We start from the raw sequence: 21,649 nt of genomic DNA on the forward strand, positions 1-21,649 counted from the left end.
TTAGCTTTGCAAATATATACTGCAGAAGGTGACTCGACTGCCCATTGGTATACATTTATTAGTCACATAATGTTAACAATTAGGTAATTATTATTAGCTACAAATTTTTATGTAAACTAGATTACATCTTACATTGTAAATTTTTTTTTAAAATTCTTATTTTGTAATTATTCTTTATTGTTTATTTATACACGACCCCACAAGCTGCAAGCTTAATTACTTATCGTGTTTAAATAAAGGGTACTTACTTACTTACTTACTTACTTAAGTGACCCAGTGAAGTAGTGATGGAGTGAAATCGTCCCACCAGTACATCTTGGAAAATATAAATAATTATTATTTTCCGAGCTAAAAAACCAGTTGCTTCTGACTGAATGAGAACAATGAATTTATCCTAAATTTTACTTACTAGCAGTATCCATTAGTTGGTATGGTACTCCTAATGTTTTCATTGTGCATGTCAAAGATTGATATTCCCTGAGGTTTTTGTTTTTTTTAAAAGATTTCCAAAGTTGACTCTAAGGCCTCCGAATAGTTCCAAAGATTGAAAGTGGTATCATTTTCAATGTATATATTCAATACCTCAGGGATTTGGCCATTGTATTCAAAGACTATAGTTTGCATGCATAATTGAATATTCTTCAGGCATAATAAGTATGGAAATTTTTCCCAGCACAGCACAGTACAATTTAGTTCCTGGGTACAATTTTAGTATTATTATGTGTGGCACATGTAGCATTGTGTGCAGTTAAATGACCACTCACATAATGCTCTTTATTTTCAGGAGGCTGACAGTAAAATCTGTAAGGCAGCAATTTCTGGAGTACTTGGGATTGGAGAAACTTAGGGCAGAGCAAAAGGAAGTTTTCAAAAGCATTGTGCATGATATTTATAATTTGTATTCTAATGAAAACCAGGAACAAAATGGAGATCAAGGTAACTACACTTTACTGTTTGGTTAGTTTTAGGTATAGTAGTAAAATTAAGGTATTAAAATAAAGTTTTGTTTTATTCATCTTGACACAACAGTTGTTTATCGTCAAACATGACGAGTGGATAATACTGGATACTGGATTCCAACAAGCCTTTTAACTACCATTCTGGATTATGGCTGCTCTTGAGCCATATTATTTTGAGCCAAACATGCTCCAAATGTGCATGAATTTCTACTACAATCCAATTTAAGAATTGATGATAAATTGGCCTGCTCTCAGCCAATCACAATGAAGTAATTTTCTCAGTCATGTAATAAAGGTAGAGACAAGTTGACAGTTACTCGAGTTTCACACTTATCACCAGACTGAATAAGGTAATATATATTTTTAGACTGCTGATATCAACAAAGACAAGTTGTCATAAATTTAAGTGCAAAGTATTATTGACACCAGAAGACTTTGTTTACAGGTGTCAAAATTAAGGTTACTTCCCACCTTTTTGGATGACCGTTGGGAAAAAAATTGTAGGGACTCTAGTTTCAGTAACATTCTAACAAAAACAGTGATGGACAAAACACTGACCCCCAGTCCATGGATTACTCCAATGGACTACCCTAAAATGAATTACCCCTGAGTCCAAATGAGTAGTATTTAATGTTCTGTTGTAAGTTGCTAGTATACTTGCATTAAACGCAAATTGTGCTTATGTTCTTCTCAAACTCATTAATAATTCATAAGGTCAACTACCAACCACAAGATGTATACCACATCACGTGCATGTGTTTGGATACCCAATGAAAAACATCATACCACTCTCCAGTGAGAGTGGTATATACCACTAAAATATGCACAATGACAACTAGCACAAAATTAATGAATATTTATTACTCAGAAGTAAGCTTTTACAATGTGTCTCCTTTTGTTTTCAAAGTCACACCCATTCGTGTTGCTTCTTTCATTTCTGCATCCAAAACATGCCGAAATGTCACAAACCTAAGAAAGCGAAAGAAAAAAGTAGTATTAAAAACAATGCGCACAAGTAGTTTATGCGAACCAAATTTTATCCCCAAAAAATGTAACTTACCTTTGGTCGGACATGTCCAAAGGGTTCAATGCAGCACTTCCATTTACATCAGAAAGGTGGCGCTTCAGTCAGCAAATAATCGAGTACAACTAACGGGAAGGATAACGTTCCCCAGAAGAATTGTTTACTTCTTGAACGAACTTTGACAGCCAGTAGTTGCGACTGCATGCACTCTTTCTTCAAAGTCTTTCGTGGTAAAAAGACCGCTGGGTTCCAAAGTACAGGACTTCACTAATCAATGCGGTTTCCATTCCTCGAAAACCTTACATGACCACTTGGCTTTATAAGCTGTTGATTTCGGTACTGCATTATCAACACTTTTCTTCTCATCCTCCACACCTCTCGAATGACTTTCTTGCGATATACATCCTGACTGAACGTCAACTTGTAAATGCTGGCAACCCCAGCAACTTTCACATCTCAGAATAAATTAAATCGCACCATAAATGCAAATTAATTACGCCGGTAAAACAATTCTAATTGGAAGTCTTTTTTTTTTATTTCTTTAAGAGTGGTCATGAGAAGTTATTTCCAAAACTCGTGCTTCATGTTTCATCGGGGTATCCAAACACCTCGAAACAATAAAAACACTTGGCCTACGGCCTGGTGCTTGCATTTGTTTCTCGGTGTTTGGATACCCCGATGAAACACTCGCTCTCGTTTTGGAAATAGTACATCTCACATGGCTGCTATTATTATACTTATTGAACAACTGCTGAACACAAAATGGTCCAAAAAGCATCAACTCAAATCAAATTTGATCATTTCATTATCAATCAGCTTTATAAACTTGCTGCAGAACTTCAGAATAGATAATGCCAATTTTGTTCAAAGTTGATGACGTCAGAAGTTGAACAAAGGACAACGCTTGTCACAGCCGCTTGTCACAAAACCTTTTTATTTTTCCAGTATTCAAATCATCATTAAATCTTGACATTACTTGGCATTGGTCTGAAAATTGGTGTTCTGGCTATTTAACATGTATATATGAATTTCACAATTGGAAAGAGCATGTTTGAATCAAACATGCTCTTTCCAGTTGTGAAATTCATATATACATGTAGCTGTAGCAGTAAGTTTAGAAATTATCGGTCACATGGTCAACTGTTGCAAGAGGCCAATAGCACAAGTTTGAATGGGGTTACTTGAAATTTTCGAAATAAGGAGGGCATGAAGGATCGTATCAAAGTGAGCACCTTCATTACATTCCTTGCAAGGAAAGATGAGCAAAACTCCACTACCATAAAACTTCTCTTAGTTCAACAAGTTTTTATTCTGCTACTCTTTACAAACCTATGTGTGTGTAAATAACCAGGAAATAAGTGGTTCTTATCACTGTAAAATTTTCGTCTCATCGATCAGCACAGCTTATAGTCCTCTCTTTTAAGACAAGTCCTCAGTAATGCAATTTCAACAAACTCGTCCACCACAAAAGGCACAACGAAGCCTGTTGGTAAAATATTCAGACAAGCTTGTAATCATTTTTGAAGTGATGGCATTCAAGGCGGCTTTCTGTTCTCATTTTAACTCTAAATCACCAAACTTCAGTGAAATGAAAACCTCTGTCAATGCCTCTTCATAGTCCAATCTGTCAACACAGAGGAATACACTCTCTACCTCTCCCCCTCTCTTGGGATCAATTACTGAGCATGAGCAGATATAGTTCGTATAGTGTGATCGTCAGGGTGAGGGTAGTTTGTAAAAAAACTGTTGTTGGCAACTGACGTTTCAGCAACCTTAGCAGAAGTCATCTTCAGAGTCAAGTGAATAGTGTTTGTCAGTGGATGATGTTGTAAGTCTGCTCCGTTGAACATTATTGGTCAGTTTAGCCATGATGGTATTGGCTGAAAGACTCATGTAAAGTTTGTCATCAGTCATTGGTTGGTTTTGATCCGTCTATTGTTAGTCAAATTGGTCGGTTTTTGTTTTTTGAGTTATTTCTTTGTAAAAAAATGCCTCTTAGTCGGCGTGTCGGGTATGTTATGGACGGGTCAATGGATGAGTGAGTGAGTGAGAGATGTATGTATGTCACACCAATCAGATTGGATCCACTATAAACAGCCAATCAAATTTCTTGTTGTAAAGGTAAATAGTATGTGAGAAGATTTGATCCCAACACAGATTAGAACGGCCATATTTATTCTTCTCTGAAAGAGGAGGAAGTATTCATATATTGGGCTTACTTCAACATTTTCTGTGGGTTAGGCTGAAGATTTTAGTTGCGAACGAGATGAGCCTTGAGGTTTGAAACAGTTCGTGAGTTAGTAGTATGCAAATGCAACAAGACATTTTTATTTTTAGTTACAAAGGTAACTTGATACTTTTGTTTTTCACAAGGAGTAAATTCAATTAGAGGTCACGAATCGTCGCTTCTAGTTCTTAGGACATCTTTTAGAGGAGATGAGACTATTTAGATTTGAAACAGTTCTAACATTTACAATAGTAAGTGCAGGTAAGATTGTTTTGTTCTTGTTGCATGCAAATATAACGAGATATTTTTATTTTTTAGTTACAAAGGGTAATTTGACGCTCTTGTTTTTCACAAGGGAGTAAATTCAATTAGAGCTGATGAATCGTCACCACTTGTTTCCACGAGATGTTTGCTATCTTTAGCTACAAATGGTAACTGAACACTTTTGTTTTTTATATGGGGGTAAATTCAATTAGAACTGACAAGTTATTGGCTTTTGTTACCAGGATATTTAACAAAAAAAAGCTTTCATTTCTGGAGGGTTTTTACGTCTCTGCAGTAGCAGTTCATTTTTATTTGGTGGACATTTTATGACATTCTTTTCAGTCAGATATTTTTAAAGGTAAAAAGTATGAAAACTGTTTAAATGTTCTTTGAAGACTGTGTGGCACCAAGTTAAAGTGCAATATAATTAAATCAGGCTTTCAACATGTCAGAGAGGTTTTTCTCTTTCTTTCTATTTTCAGTTAAGTAGTGTTGTTGTGTTGTGTTGTGTAAAAAGGGTAAACTTACGTCTCGTATAAAATGCGAAAAGGTCTCTTAACCTGAGTATTTTTGAGCAAAAATTCCCCTTGGGGGTTGGAAGGACTATGTGATTGGTGAGTGAGGGAGTTATGCATGTGCACGTGTCACACCAATCACAGTGTGGGTTTTATCAAAGAATGAATCAAAGAAAAAAAATAAGATGGTATCTACATTAATCTGGAGACATGTCAGATTACTGTAGTTTGTTTGTTCTATTGTTTGTTTAATTTTAGCTATCTTACCATTACCGATGTAACAGCGTATGTATATCATAAATTCCCAGTTTCTTTCTTGTTGTACATCGCAACCAAAAAACCTTGTCAAATTAACCAAATCATTATTGTAAACAGCTCCGTGAATGCTCCTATCTCTGAGACTTCACAAAAAAATAACTCTTGCACGCCTTGTGTGCCTATGTTTTTTTTTTTTTTTGATGTCAGTCACCAACAACAGTTCTTTTCAGAACTACCTTCATCTGGACGATCACACTTTACGAGCTACTGATACTCCTGGGTTCAAAACATTTACTATGAGCAGATGTGTTGGCAAAAATTATGCATAGGCTACCGGATGACCGTGATTTACAGGTATCTTATATTAACTGCTACCAGAGCCCTCCGTTTCGCCAAACAGAGACTCTGGGCACGAGCATGTGTTGAATCTAATACAAAAGCCTGCAAATAACAGTCGGTCATCGGACAATTGTCCGGTAAATTTGAGGTTTTGACAGGTAAAAGCTTAGCCTGGTCAGACACTCTGACCGGGCATTTCTGCTAAAATGAAAAATATTTTAACTGGAAATTTGTGGCCAAATATGGAACAAGTTAAGTAGTATAGAGGGAAGTCGACAAATAACGTTTTGAATCTAGAGAGCGTTTTTTCGAGTTTTAAGCCCCCCAACAACCACCCCCACTTAAAACCCGAAAAGAAGCTCTCTAGAACAAAACATTATTTGTCGACTTCCCTCTATACTACTGATAGAGGTGTTCCGCAAATTAAATAGAAGCGACCCCGCTGTTATACCGCCCGAACACCGGCAATGTTTGGAGGAACAAACAAGTGTGCGTGGTTGATGCGTGGCCGGAAAGAAAACTGTCAACTTTCCAAGGCCATTCAAAACCTCACTCCACAGCTTCGTGAGATAATTTACAACGAGTATGTCGCAATAAAAATGAGAGAAAGAAAGGCAATGGGCTGGGATGAGGTGCATGACGAGATTGAAGAGGCGCCCTTCTGTTAAAAACGATCAAGAATTGTAAAGGTCATGTTTTGCCATAAATGCGACTCCTGTCTCCTAAAAAGACTCTGTTACGCGTGTTATAAAAATGGAGTAAAACACTATCTCGGTTACCCCATACATGACGAGAACGCCTACACCGAAATCTTTAAGAAATTTTACTGAGCGGCGACGATATTAACCTCCGTTCGAATTAACATTTAAAAATTCACGGCTTAGTTTTCATATTATTATAAAAACATGATTGTCAGTGTTCACTTGATTGCGTTTCTTGTGAATGAGTATTTCACGCCTGAGTGGCTGAGACACATGCGGGATATTACACGCGGAGTTGTTGATTGCTTTCATGACGCGCTTCCTGTTGTTTAAGGCCTTCAGACTACAGCTTCCCATTGCGAATTCCTGATGGCTTCAGTTAAAGCTGGTTGCATTCCTCTTGGCTTCAGTTGAAACCATCAGGAATGTTGAACCCAAGAGGAATTTTACTGTCAGATTTCTATTTTTTGTCCACAGTTTGTTAGAATACGGCATTTCTTCTCGGCCTGGTCAATAAAAATAACACTATTCACCTTTTTTTGAGGAAAAATTGGGCACGAAAGGCGGTAGAACAAAGAGATTTCACTAGAGCGGTAAAAAGAAACAGCTGATCAAGGGATTTTCCCTATTTCGCACTTGACTGCGGACCCTCTACGTGTGAAGGTAACACGGTGTAACATAATTATCTGTTTTTAATAAGACTAAGTGATAGTTTTGTGTTTTTTTGCTCAAAATTTAGTTCAAATTTGTGCTGGACTCCGCAGGTTGTTTTATAAATTCTTGCCGAGTCTGGTTTCTTATTTTTTCAATATCTGGCTGGAGTGGATTTGTTTGTTTTTGCGCAAAGTTTGAACGTAAAGTCTCTTTAAGTTGGCTATATTTCTGCATTTCACGTGTGATCAGTTGAAACTCCGTGTCAGAAACACAATTATCATTCAGAGCTTGTGAGACAGAGCTATTTATCGAGTCATGTTTTGCAACAGCCAGAGAATGGATTCTCGAGTGCTTATTAACTTTTCGTTCAAGCTTCTTGTTGACAACGGATAGGCCAGTGGAAACTGCGCCAGATAAAGCTGCTATCGCGGCAACAGGCGGGCCAATAACAATTCCAACACCAGTGAGTGATGTTGCAACAGCCCCAGAAGACAGAGCTGCCGTGATAGCGCCAAGGCCAACCACGGAATAGTGAATCGCTTTCCGGGCTTTTTTATATTTCTTCAACACAAGCCTGTAATGCTTAACCTCGGCAGATATTTCTTTTTCAATTTTACTTATTTCAGTTAGCCGGAAATTCTTGGCATTTGTCGTTTCAGGAAGGCTTGGATAGATTCTTCTTTCATTCTCGGCAGGCGGCGCGCTTGGAGGTAACAAATTTGCTGAAGACATTGCGTATATAAAGAAATTTAATTTAACTAATTCAAAAAGAAGCAGGAAGCCCTTGAAATCAAAGAGTTCGCCATTTTCATCTTTGACACTAATAGTGATGCTATTTATAAACTCGTCTGTAGAGCAGTCTCGCAAAACCTGTTGCGGAGAACCCTGGTAGCTTACCTTTTCAAAAGGCTTCCCTTTCACATCAAACAGTGCTAGGACATCTGACCTTTTGCTATTGAACAGATTCCGTTCTGTGTCGATCAAATCACAATGAATAAAATATGTCGTTGGAGATGTAAGCCATTTTACGAAGGTTATAGGCAGCAACTTTCTCCCAATACCAAGCAAATTGGCTAAATCGCGATCAAGTTCAATAGGTTTTTCCCCAGCCCCAAAATTTCTGATTACAAGCTGGCCAACAGGTTGGTTTATTGCTGTTTGCAACTCTTTATATTGATATTTGGCGAACAGACCATCTATTTCTTTTGCCAATCTTTCTAAACTATAATGCCCTGGGAGTAATTTACTAACTGATAAAGCTCTATCTTTGTCTTTATCTCCCAAGGTGGCTGAACCTTCTTTTTTCAAAGTGTCCCAGCTGTTGAATAAACTACGAGAAATGAGTTTCATGAAATGTACTCTCGGTATCAGGTCTTCAAAATAGATAGTCTCGCTGTTCTTTTGCATGGCAATAGTGAGAACAACCATTTTATATTTAACAAACAAAAATTGTGTCCAAATAAGATGGCGAATTTGTGGAAAGATCCTGAGTTTGTGAAAAAAGCTGATGCTGCGAAGAAAAAGGCGTGGACAAATTTTTTAATTACTTTTCAAAAGCGTCAAAAGCCGGTTCGTTTCACAAGAAAGCATCGACGAGAAAAACAACGCAACTGCAGAGGTGTTTTTCAAAGAAAGCGAAGGCTCGTTACAAAGCGTGTTCGGTTCAGACAGGCGGTATTGGAGCGTGGAAATGAAACAGGCGCTCGGTTTGGGAGACGGCGGAGGTTTTCCTTATCAATTGTCGGCACTTGGTTCAAAAGTTTCTTTGCCTATCCCTGCGGAACCTTTCGGTGGAAAAGTGCCAAGCTTGAGGAAAATATTCAACGCTGAAATCAAAATCTACGTCACGCCTGACCAATATTTCACGACAAAATTCAGAGAAATATTCCAAAAAACCAAACTCAGGCATACTTCTGGAACTGAATCAAAACACTGGTCAGGAGGGCCTGACATGAAATATTGGCCACAACAGCTCAACTTTGCGGTTTTCTGTGACACAAGGGTGTGGAGTTTCTTGCAAAATCTTTGCCAACGGAATAAATCTCTCTCCGCAGATAAGAGCTTTTTATATCTTCCACGTGTATTTCACGGTCAGGCGCATTTTGTACCAGCTAGGAGGTATTCAGAGCATGAGCGCTTTGCCCGGAGACCCGACATTCAGTCAAATGAATAATCATGACATTGCTTCGTACAAAAGGCTATGCGACGAGTTCGGCATAGACCCCTTGAGTGATTTTCGCTTCACACACGGGGCAAACCATGGTCTTGGAGGCGTTTACATTTATGCGCAGGGCGTGATGAAAACTGGCACTCTATACCCGGGAGGATTTAACAAATTCAGCGATGAAGGAGGGAAAGCTAATCAAGGAAACCTGATTTATTACATCGAGCCAGGTGCTTCTGCTTATGCTCAAGCGGACTGGTTCGTGCCAAACACAGCATCAGGTTTGATGCAGGTGGGCTTGTCGAGAATCAACCAGTCAATCGAGGCTTTCGTTTACTGCATCCTGGGTGTGCAGGTGAACATCCGCAGTAGCATTCTCGGTTCTGGTGGCCGGGCGAAAGAAGCCCAAAGTGAGTTCCTGGTGCTGATGGAAGACGCAATCAGACAGCCCGACCTGGTCAAGAGCATGCAAAGGTACCAGCTCTCGGTGGATCAAGTGAAGGTCAGGCTCAATCTTGCTGTAGCCCCCATGGCCTGGCTTATGCCCACGCAAATGATAATCAACACCGAAAGCACAATTGGTTACAATAACAAGCTGAAACAGGCGGTCTCCGGGATGAAACTGGGGGTCAACAACGAGGTAAACCTGGAGACGAAAAAAGCTGCGCTGAAACTCATGGCAGGCGCCCTGTCAAAAATTAACCCTCCCAACAGCCATCCTTCCAACCCGATACACAAAGCGCAACAGCCAAATCAAGGAAATCAGCTTTGACCGAAACTCAGCAAGCACAACCAACGGCGCAAAAAATAGAGCCCAAGGCTCCAGATAAAACACCGCAACACGAAATAAACAAAACAGCGGTAATTGTTGGTGTAGTAGGATTATCGGCTTTGCTGTTCATGGCTTGGCAGTAAGCTACCGCTGCTTCTTAAAATATTTTTTGAACAAAAATGCCACTGCGGCAAGAATGAGCAGCCAGGTGTGCTTGGCCAGAAACCCGACGACTTGGCCGGCGGCTTTGAATAGAAAGCTCACAATTGACCCAATCAGCCCGGGCAGAATAGAAGCAAGTTTCGCGCCAATATCTTTTAGGTCTTTCCCCAAAGCCTTGCCGGTGGCTTTCAAACCTCTGGTGAGGGCTCCGATGACAGATCCGATTGTGACCCCGGCAGCAAGAAGAACAGCGGTCAATGTCACACAATTTTTTTTGAAGATCTCTTTGACCCTTTCCAAGAGAGGCCGCCCCCTTTCCCTTTCCACAATCTGAGTTTGCAAATGCGCGATCTCCTCGTTTCTTTCTGCCACTCTGCCTTCTGCGGCTTCTTTGTCATAGGGCGAGGCATTCTCATCTTGGATGATTGCCTGGTCTTCCTTGTTTTGGCGCTGCAGCTCGCTTTCCTGCTCTTTCAGGTTGTCCAACGGTTTTGTTTGGTTTAACCTTTCTTCCATGGTGTTTGTTTCACTTTCTTTTGCTGCGAGGCTGGCCCTGAGTCTGTCAACCTTGGCTTGTTCTTTTTCTCTATTTCTTGCTTTTTTTGTAAGCAAGTCCAATTCTTTTTTCTTGTTTTCAAGATCGGTTTGATAGTTCTTTTTCAGTTCTTTCAGCCTACGCAGCTCTGCTTCACTTTCAATATTCGAACCTTGATTATCTTGAATGGCATCACTCTGAGCATCAGTTTGCTCGATTTTATGTCTCAGAACTTCCACTTCTTTCTTTCTTCTTCTCTTTGCGAAGAGAGTGTTTCCGCCTGTTGTAGTTGGTTTTCAGCTTCTATCAGTCTTTGGCATTGTTCTCTGATTGTATTTCGTTCTTCGGCTATAATTTCTTCAGCCCTCAGCCCAAGTTTATCTTTGAAGCTGTCTAAAAAACTTTTCATTAAGCCTGACCCATCATCTTTTAGAATCTTGTACTCACCCTTTTTAGGCCCCTCAGCAATAATTTTTCCCTCATTTTTTCCAGTGCCTCTTCTAATTGTGATTTTTTCAAAGTTTGCTTTTGGGAATTTGCCTTTTATCGTGTCTACAGCTTTTTTGAGTTTTTGCCACAAATAACTTTCTTTTTGAAGATCACTGATTGAAGGTGTTCTTTCAAGCAAAGGGGTTTCTTCCTGATAAGAAGTTTTGGGCAGGCCTGACTGCTCGTGCTGCATTGTATGCATTTCCATTTGTTCACCCACATGGTAGGGGGTGCCAGGTTGGTAGGGAGTGAATGCCACGCTTGGCTGAAAAGGTTGGGTTCTCTCAGCCTCTTGTTCCTCATCATTGTCATCATCGTGGTCAACCCGATTGTCAAGGTCCGCGTCTTCGTAACCAAATTTGCCACCGCCTGTCGCCATAACAATAATATATTTCAATTCTGTTATTTTTAAATTAGAAAATAATCCCCGGTTTATTATACGAAATGTCAGTGCCAGAGAACCTTCGCCCAATGTACAACGAAGACATTACACACAATGCAGGCCGAGCGTGCGGTCAAGCGAATCACCTTTATCCGCTCTGAAGCCAACCCCGGTGATAAGCTGTATGTTTCCGTGCCCAAGCTGAATGAGAACGAGGTTCTGGTGCCGGGCTTGCTAGCACTTTGCTTTGACATCGACATTTCTGGAGGGCATGCCAACAACTTCCTTGTTCAGAACATCACGCGGGAGCTCGTTGACAGGCTGGTCATGAAGTTTGCAGGCACTATCCTGCAAGACACGGTTGGATATGACATCTACAAAACTTTCGCAGACCTTTTCCTTTCGCAGGAAAAGCGAGACGGCATGATTCTCAAAGGGATTCAGAGCAAGGATCTATGCAAGATCCGCTCAGGCGCTGGAGACAAGAAAATCTCGGGCATCAATGCTGAAAACAAGCTGAACGAGGTATACGGAAGCAAGTACCGGATCAGGCTAGACCATCAGATTTTAACCAACCATGGTGTTTTCTACCCCCAGGCCTTTTACAACGACCTCACGTTCGATGTAAAACTTGCTGAAGCTATACATGTGGTAAGAGGCTCCAACACAACCCAGCTGAAATACAAGCTGACCAACATCCAGCTCGAGTATGATTTTATCTGCAGCAAAACTCTGGCAGACGAGGCACACAGCGTTTACTCCAGCGGTAAAGAGTTCACTTACGACCACGTGATGCATGACAAAGAGGTGTCTTTCAAAAAAGGCACTGACACGAGGATCAACATCAAAGTCAACACCCAAAGAAGGTCACTAAAAGCCCTCCTCCTCGTGTTTGTAGAGCCGTATACTGCGGGCGACAGAGATTCAGAAAAATTCATCTTCCCGGATCTGACGAAACTCAGCGTCACGGTCAACGGCTCGCCCAACATGCTTTTCAACGACGGCATCGAAGGCAAGGACATGTGGGAAGAGGCCCACCGCTTCTTTGTTAAAGAGAAGAATAAAACCGACCACATGAATATGACAAAGTTTTACACTGATGATAAGTTCGGGCTTGTGATTGACATGTGCTCCATGGCAGATCAGTCGATGCACGGCAGTGGCAAGCGCATTGTGAACAGTACAGACGGGGTCCAGCTGGAAATTGAGCGGAAAGCCGAAGGCTCAGGCGACATGAAATCTCCGACTCCCAGTTCAACATTATGGACAGACAGCTTGAATCTTTACAGTTTTAAATATTACATGGACCCAAGCAAGATACCCTTCAATGCTCTCATTGTGGGGCCGACAAATTCAGGCAAATCAAGGTTTGTGGTGGACCAGATCTACGGCCCTTTCCGCTTCAAGTTCGACTACATCGTGCTCATCTGCCCGACATTCGCGCACAACAAGACCTACCACAGAATTGGTGAAAATGTTCCAAGAATGAACGTGATAGTATGCGAGCAGCACGACTTGGAAAAATGGTTGAAGCTCGTAAGAAGGCTTTTCAAGGACACCAACACGCTCCTAATCCTCGATGACTGCACAGCCTCCAAAGATGTGAAAGGGCATACAAGCGGGCTGGTGAATGTCGCCTTTTCTGCTCGACATATGGGCATCAGCGTTTGGGTACTGACTCAGAAGATGACAGGCATAACAGCTTCCTTCCGGGAGAACGTGGGGGCGATCGTTCTCTTTTACACCCCCTCGGCCAAGACCATGAAAGCCATTTTTGATGATTACACTGGTTTCAAAGCTGAAAGAGCGAAAGTTCTCTCGTGTTCTCGCTTCACCACCCCTACGGGGTAAAGTTATTTTGAATAAAAAAATGAAAGTTGAATATATAGCCTTGAACAATGGCTGAAGAAGAGGCTGCATTAGCAGAAGTTATGAACCTACTTCAAACCGAGCCCGAGTGGCCGAGTGGTCCAGCAGGTGGCATAGTTCCAACAGTTTAAAGTATATCACGATGCCAAAACCTAACGTTTTGCAGATTCTCATCTCTTCAGCCGCACTTGGGGGCCTTGTGATAATATGGTTCGACTTTAACATAAAGGTTTTTAAAACAATGCTCAATGTTACAAATAGAACATTGTTTGACACGGCCGCAGAAAGAAGAATAAAAGAAACAGAGGAAGAAATAAGAAGAATAGAAGAAGAAAAAGAGGAAGAAAAAGAGGAAGCAATAAGAAGAATAGAAGAAGAAAAAGAGGAAGAAATAAGAAGAATAAAAGAAGAATAAAAGAAGAAGAAGCCGCGGGAAAGACAGATTAATTTTGTTTTAAACTTTTGTTATTTTCCTAATATCTAATGTACCATGTCCGACAACAAGCTTGTTAAGACCATCATGGAAGCCGCTACCATCACTGGCTTAGCAGCTGGCATTGGCTGGGCCGCAAAAAAGGTTGTAAAAGAGAATTTTACTTCCGATCCCAGCAGGAGTGCGATGAATTACGTGAAGTTCACCGCCGTCATGGCGGGTAGCATTGTGCTCAAACAGTACCTCGAGGACCAAAAAATCCTTCCCACCACTGTCTGAAATTAATGATTTGAAAAAAAGACTCTGTTATATAACACCATGGCGATTACTACAATCATCAATGTTCATGAGGCTGTTTTGAGAGCCGCTAGAGAAAAAGAAAAGAGCTACGACGAAGCAGTCAAGGAGTTTCTAGAGGTTTCCGATGAAGTAATTCTCAACCGCAAAAAAGAAGTTTTTGACAGGGTTGTGACAAAAGGACGTATAAAAAATGTGGAGTCTTTAAAAAAGTACCACGATGAATTCGTCGAGGCGTATCTAAATGCCAAAGAAAAGCACAAGATCGAACCAAAAAAACTTCTCGAATGGATTGCGACCAACTTGCAAACCTGCTGAAGACAAGAAGAACCTCAAACAGCGTCTGAAATTAATGTTTTGAAGAAAAGACTCTGCAACATAGCACCATGGCGAGCATCGCGATTATGGTTGGCGGGGCTGTGTTGAACGCCACAGCTTTTATCGGAGGCAATTATCTGGCAAGGGCGCTCTGAGGGGGCAACAAAGCTGCACTTGAAGAAAAAAAGCGCCATGACAAAGCTCTCGAGGCGTACCAAGTGGCTTACGCCAAATACACGCACGACCCCACCCATCTTCTCAACTGGATTGCAACCAACGCGCAAATAAAGGCAGAGGCCAAGCAGAACTTCACCAACACTGACTATGCCTTTAAACTCTACAACCAGGTGCATCCTGACGAACAGATGATACCCCCCAAAAAGCCCAAGTTCTCAGATTTCTATCAGCCAAGCAAGCAGCAGAAAAATGGTGAACTCATGTTCGTGGGCGCCGGGGCACTCGCTCTGGGTTACGCAGCCTTCCGGTTCCTTTAAACTTTTTCACACATCCTTATAGTAATGCTATGGACGCCACACTCGCAAAGATATACTACGGCCCCAGGGGCTACTGGAAAGGTGTCGCCGCGATCAAAAAATTAGCCAAAGCCGCCAAGGTACCTGAAGAAGTCGCAAAAAAGTGGCTGATCAAGCAAGCGCTCTGGCAGATATTTCTGCCCGTGCCGAGGCGAATTCCTCAGCCTAAATTCGATGTTCCCACTCATCCGCATCTTTGCCAGCTGACAGACAGCGATTCCAACTTGAAACGGCCATCTGATTGTGATCCGAGGCTTCCGACTTTCCAACTTATACGCCTGTCCGATCTCGTTAAGATCAGAGTAATACGCGCTTCGCAAGGCTCTGTCGACTACCTTCTCATCTTTGGTGTAAATCACGTTTGGTTGCCTCTCCAAAGCTTCAATGAGCTTCCTGTACGTGCTGTTTCCCAGCAGTTTGAACACTTCAGCGAGAAGCGCCTTGCTTTTATCCACGTCTCCTGTCCGGCACGCCTCCGTCACCTGCTCCACGAACCAGGGAAAGATCTTGGCCAGTTAGTAGTCGATTGTTCTGTAAACCTTCATGACTACCGCCCCCTGGTTCACGTACCACAGCAGCAGAGGGGCGTATACTAGCATCCGTTCTGCAGACAGCGCCCCCACAAGTTTTTTTCCGTCTCCGTGCTTCCTACCAGTTCAAGCTAAGTAATCGGCCATATGTTTCAGCACAGCTTCGGCAGGAACCTTTTTGTTGTAAAAGAAAGGACACATCTCAAACTTTGGACGCAAGCGCTCTGGAATCTCGATGTCGACTTCGGCAAATCCAAACCAGCTTCCTTCTTTGAGCCTGTGTGTTAGTGCATGAGCCGCCTCCGCTTGGAACTCACCGCTGTAGTGCACGACCCTTTCCTTCCTGCAAGGCATTTCTCTGAGCATGGTCAAAAGATAGAGGGCATTGGCGTCATAACCAAGGATATTTTTGCAAAGACGCGGCTCTGATATTCGATGAGACTTTATCTCTGTAACATCAACTTCGCTGTACCTTGTGAAAACCAGGCTCGGGCCCCCGACAACAGCTTCTTTCAGCATCTCATACGCTTCTTTGCCCGGGCTGTAAAGCTCCGCGCCACGCTCAACCACTCCCCGGAGCAAGTAATGTAAACTCACGCCTGGGATGCTGACAGCGTCTTTCAGAATCTCGATTCCCTTCTCGGTGTAGAAGTTTCTCATCTTTTCCAGAGCCTCAAGGCTGGGAGCCACATCGAGATTGTTGTAGTAATGCAGCCAGTCTGAGAAGGTACGCATGCCCTTTTCTTTGAACAATCGCTGACACCCCTCCCATTCATCCCGCGTGAGAACGTATTCACCCTTCAGCTTCGAATACCACTTGTATTTTGGGAGCCCAGGGTAATCAAGCTTTTCAGGGGTGTCAAACCATTCGTATGGAAACCATGATTTCACTGTCTTGCATTCGTAGGCTTTCACCCATTTCTCGTAGCTCATCACCGGCCCAAGGTAATTGATGATATCGAGGAAATGGAATCCCCAGGTGAGCAAGAACATGGTTTTGTTCCCGTTTTTTGCCACTCTGACTTTGGGTGATGTTTCAGCAAGGCGGCCAGCAAAGTGGTTTTTGATCAGATTCAGATCATAACTTCCTGAGTTGAACCTGATGACAGGAACCTGGTTGCACCATTCATCGATTTTTTGTCGCTGCGCTTTTGGCAGCAGGTGCGCATCTTCTGGCACAAACTCCGCTCGTACCTGAGCCCGGATGTTTTTTCTGCATCTCTCCAGCTCTTCCATAAACTTGCAGACCAACTCTGCGGGGTCTCTTTCACAGATGTGGGTGGGCTCTCTTTCAAGGGTGTCGCCAACGCTCACCGAAATTGGCACGTGCGCGTTTTCTATCGTGAGAACGGACGTCGCTTCCTTCCAATGATTATTATCGCCATATGCCTTGAAATCGTACAAGATCACGTGCGGGTAGCTTTTTTTTTCGGCCCGCGGTGGATCAGCGTAGATTTTCCCAACTGCGCATGCCCAGGCCTCGATAACTTGGTAGCCGGCCTCCCGCAGAAATCTTGTGTGTTTCATTGTTGCTTGGTACATATCTTCTTGCGTTTGGTTGTTGCAGTGAATGATTTTGTCACGATCTTGCGGGTAACATTTTCGACACCCGTGCCAGTGGCAGCCATGGTATTGAAATACAGTCTTCGTTGCGTGGTTGTACCTGTCGACAGGCACGCGCTCAATCCAACGCTCGCCACCATGCCCGCACATTGCGTGGTGGATCTGGATTTTCTGCCGCTTGGCTTCTCGCTCAAGCCACAGAAGCGATTCTTTGGAAGCGTTGTCCTTTGGATAGAAAGCTTTCTCAAAAGCTGTCTGCGGGGCTTTGACCCTTTCACCAGGGCAATCGATTACCGTTTTTCCTTCACTGCAGGTTTGGAAATGCTGTTGGAGATTGCCTGCTTGTGTGAATCTCTGACGGCAATGCCCACATTCATGTATTTTTGCCAGCTTTGCGATGTCTTTTATGACGAAGGCGTGCCCTTTGTAAATTCCGATTGTCAGGATGTTTGTCAGCTTGGCCGGCGGGCTTCATCTGTGATGTCATACCACTTCTCCATCTTCTCTGCGCTCAGGCTCATAAACTCGGATTCCGAGCCAAGACGAGAAAACGGCGCCCTGATGTAGATGGCCTTCAACCTTGTCCAATTTATCTAGAGACGTTTTTGGGTAGTCTGATGGTACGGCTTTGAGTTTGTAGAAACTCTTGGCGAGACTGCGGACTGCTTTTGTACTTCGGTGGGGGAGAGCACTTTGGTGCACAGCGATGCAACGCCATAGACACAAGTTATCTTGATAAGTATCCAACGCCACTATCGACCGGCTATGTGCAAGGTTGCGCAGCCAGTCTGGTAACGGGCCTGTACCCAACAACGGCGGACGGTCAAGCACAACTTTCAGGTCAACGTTAAAAAAGCTTACGAACTCCCACTTTGTTGATGGTCTTTCGATTTTGTCATAGTCCAGGCATTTCATCTCTTCTTCACTCAACCATTCTTCTGCCTCTGCCAGTCTGTTTATCCAAGGAGAGCCGTGGTTTTTGTAGTACGGAATGACCATTCCATCTTCAATGTTGCGCAGCTGATACGAGAAAACATGCCTCATGTAAAACACTGTGTCAACGTTTTCTTGAATTTTTTCCATAAAGTTTGTTGTTTGGTCTTTTTCCAGACCTCTGATGAAGCGCCATCAAATGTAACGCCGTCCTTTACTCTCCTCCCCCTCATGTGTTGCATCATTGAACAGGTCCAGAATCTCATTCTGGTAGTCTGTCACTGTTCGGATGTTCTGTACAGGAAAGGGGTCGTACTCCCTCAGAAGGTCTTACATTTTTTCTCGTTTTTCTTTGCCTGGGAGGGGGTCTTGGTCGGTAAGCTTTTGGACGTAAAGGTTTTTTCAAACGCTTCTCCATTTCTTGGGAAATAGGTTCATCCAGCATGTTCTGAACAACCTTTCTAACAGCTGGCACGTTTTCTGCAAGTAATTGCTCCAAATACTGCAATGTTGCTGGATTGATTTTTGCAAGTTCTTCTTCCAGTCTTTCTTCAAAGTTTTGGTTAACAGAAGACATTGTCAACTTGTTATATAATGCAAGTCGTCATTTCTCTAATTGTGTTGACTTGAGCTCGAGCAAAACGAGTTCAAATTTTCTCTTTGCTTTTCTGCGTTTGTTGACAAGCCGGTGTTTTAGCATGCTCCTACCGCATGAAATGCATAGACGGTAATCGCACAAAACCCTAACTCCACAACCGCGACATGGGGCTGGCATTCTCATTCCTTTCCTTATTTGGTAGTTGTGCTTCCCGCAGAAGGAACCGACGCACCTCTTTCGGCAGTTTTCTTTCCGGTTTCGCATCAACCACCTGCAGTTGTTTGTTCCTCGAAGCATTACCGGCGTTCTAACCGTATAACATATGTTGCTTCCATCTAATTTGTGGAACACCTCTATCAGTAGTATAGGGGAAAGTCGACAAATAATGTTTTGTTCTAGAGAGCTTCTTTTTGGGTTTTAAGTGGGGGTGGTTGTTGGGGGGGTTAAAACCCAAAAAAACGCTCTCTAGATTCAAAACATTATTTGTTGACTTCCCCCTATACTACTAGTCATTTTGTTATACTGCCACACAATGCTATGCAAAAAAGCATTGTTATCGGTTTTGCTTTATTCTAATTCGGAGAATTTTATCATGTGCAGTGCTCCGTCTGAAATGTTATGTCGAATTGTAAACATATCACAACAGCGCCACTATTCCTGTGTGTTAATTTAGGCATGTTGCGGTGGCATTGTGAAAGATCGTGAAGCCCCATTTAGTCTGAATTACGTTTGTCTGAAAAACTACTTAGAACTGAGGTCTTATGTAATTACTCGTTGTTTGTTACCACCAAGTGTTGTGGAATTAATTTTCAGTTGTAATACATTGACCCAATTAAAGATATTATGGAAATTGAATACACAGCCCAAATACTCACGTTTCGTTTATCTGAATGCAATCACTTTCAAAAACTTTAAAACCTCTAAAACTTAACCAAATGTTTTTCTAGTCCATATGATCAAAACTCAGTTTAATTTTTAACCTTTTATAGTTTTTTTACGTCTGCCTGTGTGGTTTAAATATAGTTTCCGTACCACAGACATGTTTTTGTGGAAAACGGGAATGTACAAATTGGTCACGCTTTATAGTCATGACCGCCTCCAATTCCACATTTTAAATAATTACACAAATTTTTTATTTAACTGACCCTGAAAGCTTTCAGAGGAAACTTGCTTTCAGAAAAAGTCGAAGAATTCATTTCGGCCAGTTTTCAAGTCTCTGAATGTTATTGTGAGGTTTTATACTGACAAGCGGTCCACGCGGGAGATTGTTTCATCCCTTTTCCCGTTCAGTCCCTAGAATGTCGTGGGAAACTTGTTACATTGGAAATGCTTGTGTGACTAGGGGTATAAACGTTTCTCAATTTTCAACAGGTAAATTAATACCAGATGTAATGTAAAGGTCCCCTTGCTGGTGCTAGTAGCGATTTTACACTCAGTTGACTTTTAAGCTATTCGAATTTGCAACCAATATTTTGGCGGAGTCAACACTGAAATACCAAAATGTCTCAAATGTCTCTTTTTAATTTCTAATGACAAACAATTTTTTTTGTCCGACCAGACTGGCTTTTTGTCAGGTCAAAACTTGTCTTTGTCCTGACAAATGACCTGCCTATAGACAAAAATTATTTGCAGGCTTGAATACGTACATTCTATTATTGTATTGAGCATGTGTAAATTTGGTCCCACAAAGAAAAAGAAGAAACTTGGCGATTCTCGTCCCAATGCAACCTGAACATATTGCAAAACATACTGCTGCATTGTCAGCCTTCTCCTTTTCGTTCCATTGACAGACAATTTTTTCACAAAATTAAAGTCCTTCATCGCTCAGTATCTGAGTCCACCATATTGAATACTCCACATTTAAGGTGGCTCCCTATAGATTTACGATCGTGTGAACGCTGAGGAAGTAATCTGCGCGTGCTCAAAGGAAACGTCAGTGTTTTTCGATATTTTATTACGTCAACCTGAGCACAAAAAGCAAACCTGACAGTGAATTTTCTCGCGTTTCCTTTCGTGAAATTCCATAAAATTTGGCAGATTGGTAGAAAATATTTTACTTTTGTCGGACCTTGTTTTTCATGGAAATCTATAAGACCAGTTTTTTGCAGCGGTAAAAGACATAAATTTGAAAATATCGAAAAAACTGCCTTTACAGCCCCTACTTTTTTCTTGTTTAAAATTCGTATCCCGTTGGAAGCGATGTGATGTAAAAATTTTGGAAGATTTCACTGAAGGAAATTCATGAAAGTCACAAATAAAGCCATAAAAACAGTTAAAAACACTTTTGTTTGGGCATTTATTATTTAAGACTAAATCCCAAAATTTTAACAGAGATGAAAGCAAAACGCTATTTAATCATTGCTTATTACATGTAATAAGTTTGAGAGGACTAGGTGTGAAAGCGAATGCAAAAACAGCATTCAAAACATAACACTTGCGCACGCAATGCCATAAATTATTACTCTTTGGAGCCACCTTAAAACATTTTCCGCTGACCAACATACCCGACAGTATTACAGTGTGTTTACTGAAACCGGGGTCACCCAGACAATGAAAACCAATCAGATGGCAGAACTGAAACAATAGATTTCAACATTTTCAAATCCAGTCAATCAAATGTCCGGTACAAAACAATGAAATCTAAACTTGTTCTTTGTGATGCTTACACAACTACGGTGTCTGTTAATAAATTGTCAAGCTCTAGCCATTCATACATGTACTTTCGCGTTAGAAAATAATATCGTGTTACTTTACTTTAGATTTTACATTTACAAGCGTGATAGACTCATTAGATTGATCATTTTCCAGCTGTGAATGTACGGCCACACAAAATATCTTTTTTACAGTTGTTTAAAATCGTAGAATAGTAGATTTTGACATTTTAGAGTAAATTCTGCTCAGGCTGCTGTCTGTGCATTTTTCTATTTTTACACACCTTTTGGTTGTCCACCACATAGTTCCCGAAAAAACCATCGCGTTCACTGTCTCAGGAGCTCTACATTTTGGAGTTTGAGCTCTCTTTCTGGGTTATCAGTGTATTGAAATAACATCTTCATGAAAATTCAAACAACTTTTTTTTCTGCATTGTACTTTCGAAGCCTCAGCCTGTAAAATCACTCAAGGAAAAACA

At 41.6% G+C, this 21,649-nt stretch overlaps 1 protein-coding gene across 2 annotated transcripts in view; it reads left to right on the forward strand.

Annotated features, from left to right (window-relative positions):
• The window catches only part of LOC145497940 (uncharacterized), a 67,563-nt gene that overhangs the window by 25,535 nt on the left and 20,379 nt on the right, over positions 1–21,649 (forward strand). For both annotated transcript variants that reach the window (XM_081477818.1, XM_081477819.1), the window contains one exon: positions 785–936. In XM_081477818.1, coding sequence (XP_081333944.1) covers positions 785–936 — 152 coding nt within the window. The remainder of the gene's footprint in view (positions 1–784; positions 937–21,649) is intronic.

The sequence above is a fragment of the Orbicella franksi genome, chromosome 9, assembly GCF_964199315.1.
Source record: "Orbicella franksi chromosome 9, jaOrbFran1.1, whole genome shotgun sequence".
Classification (NCBI taxonomy): domain Eukaryota; kingdom Metazoa; phylum Cnidaria; class Anthozoa; order Scleractinia; family Merulinidae; genus Orbicella; species Orbicella franksi.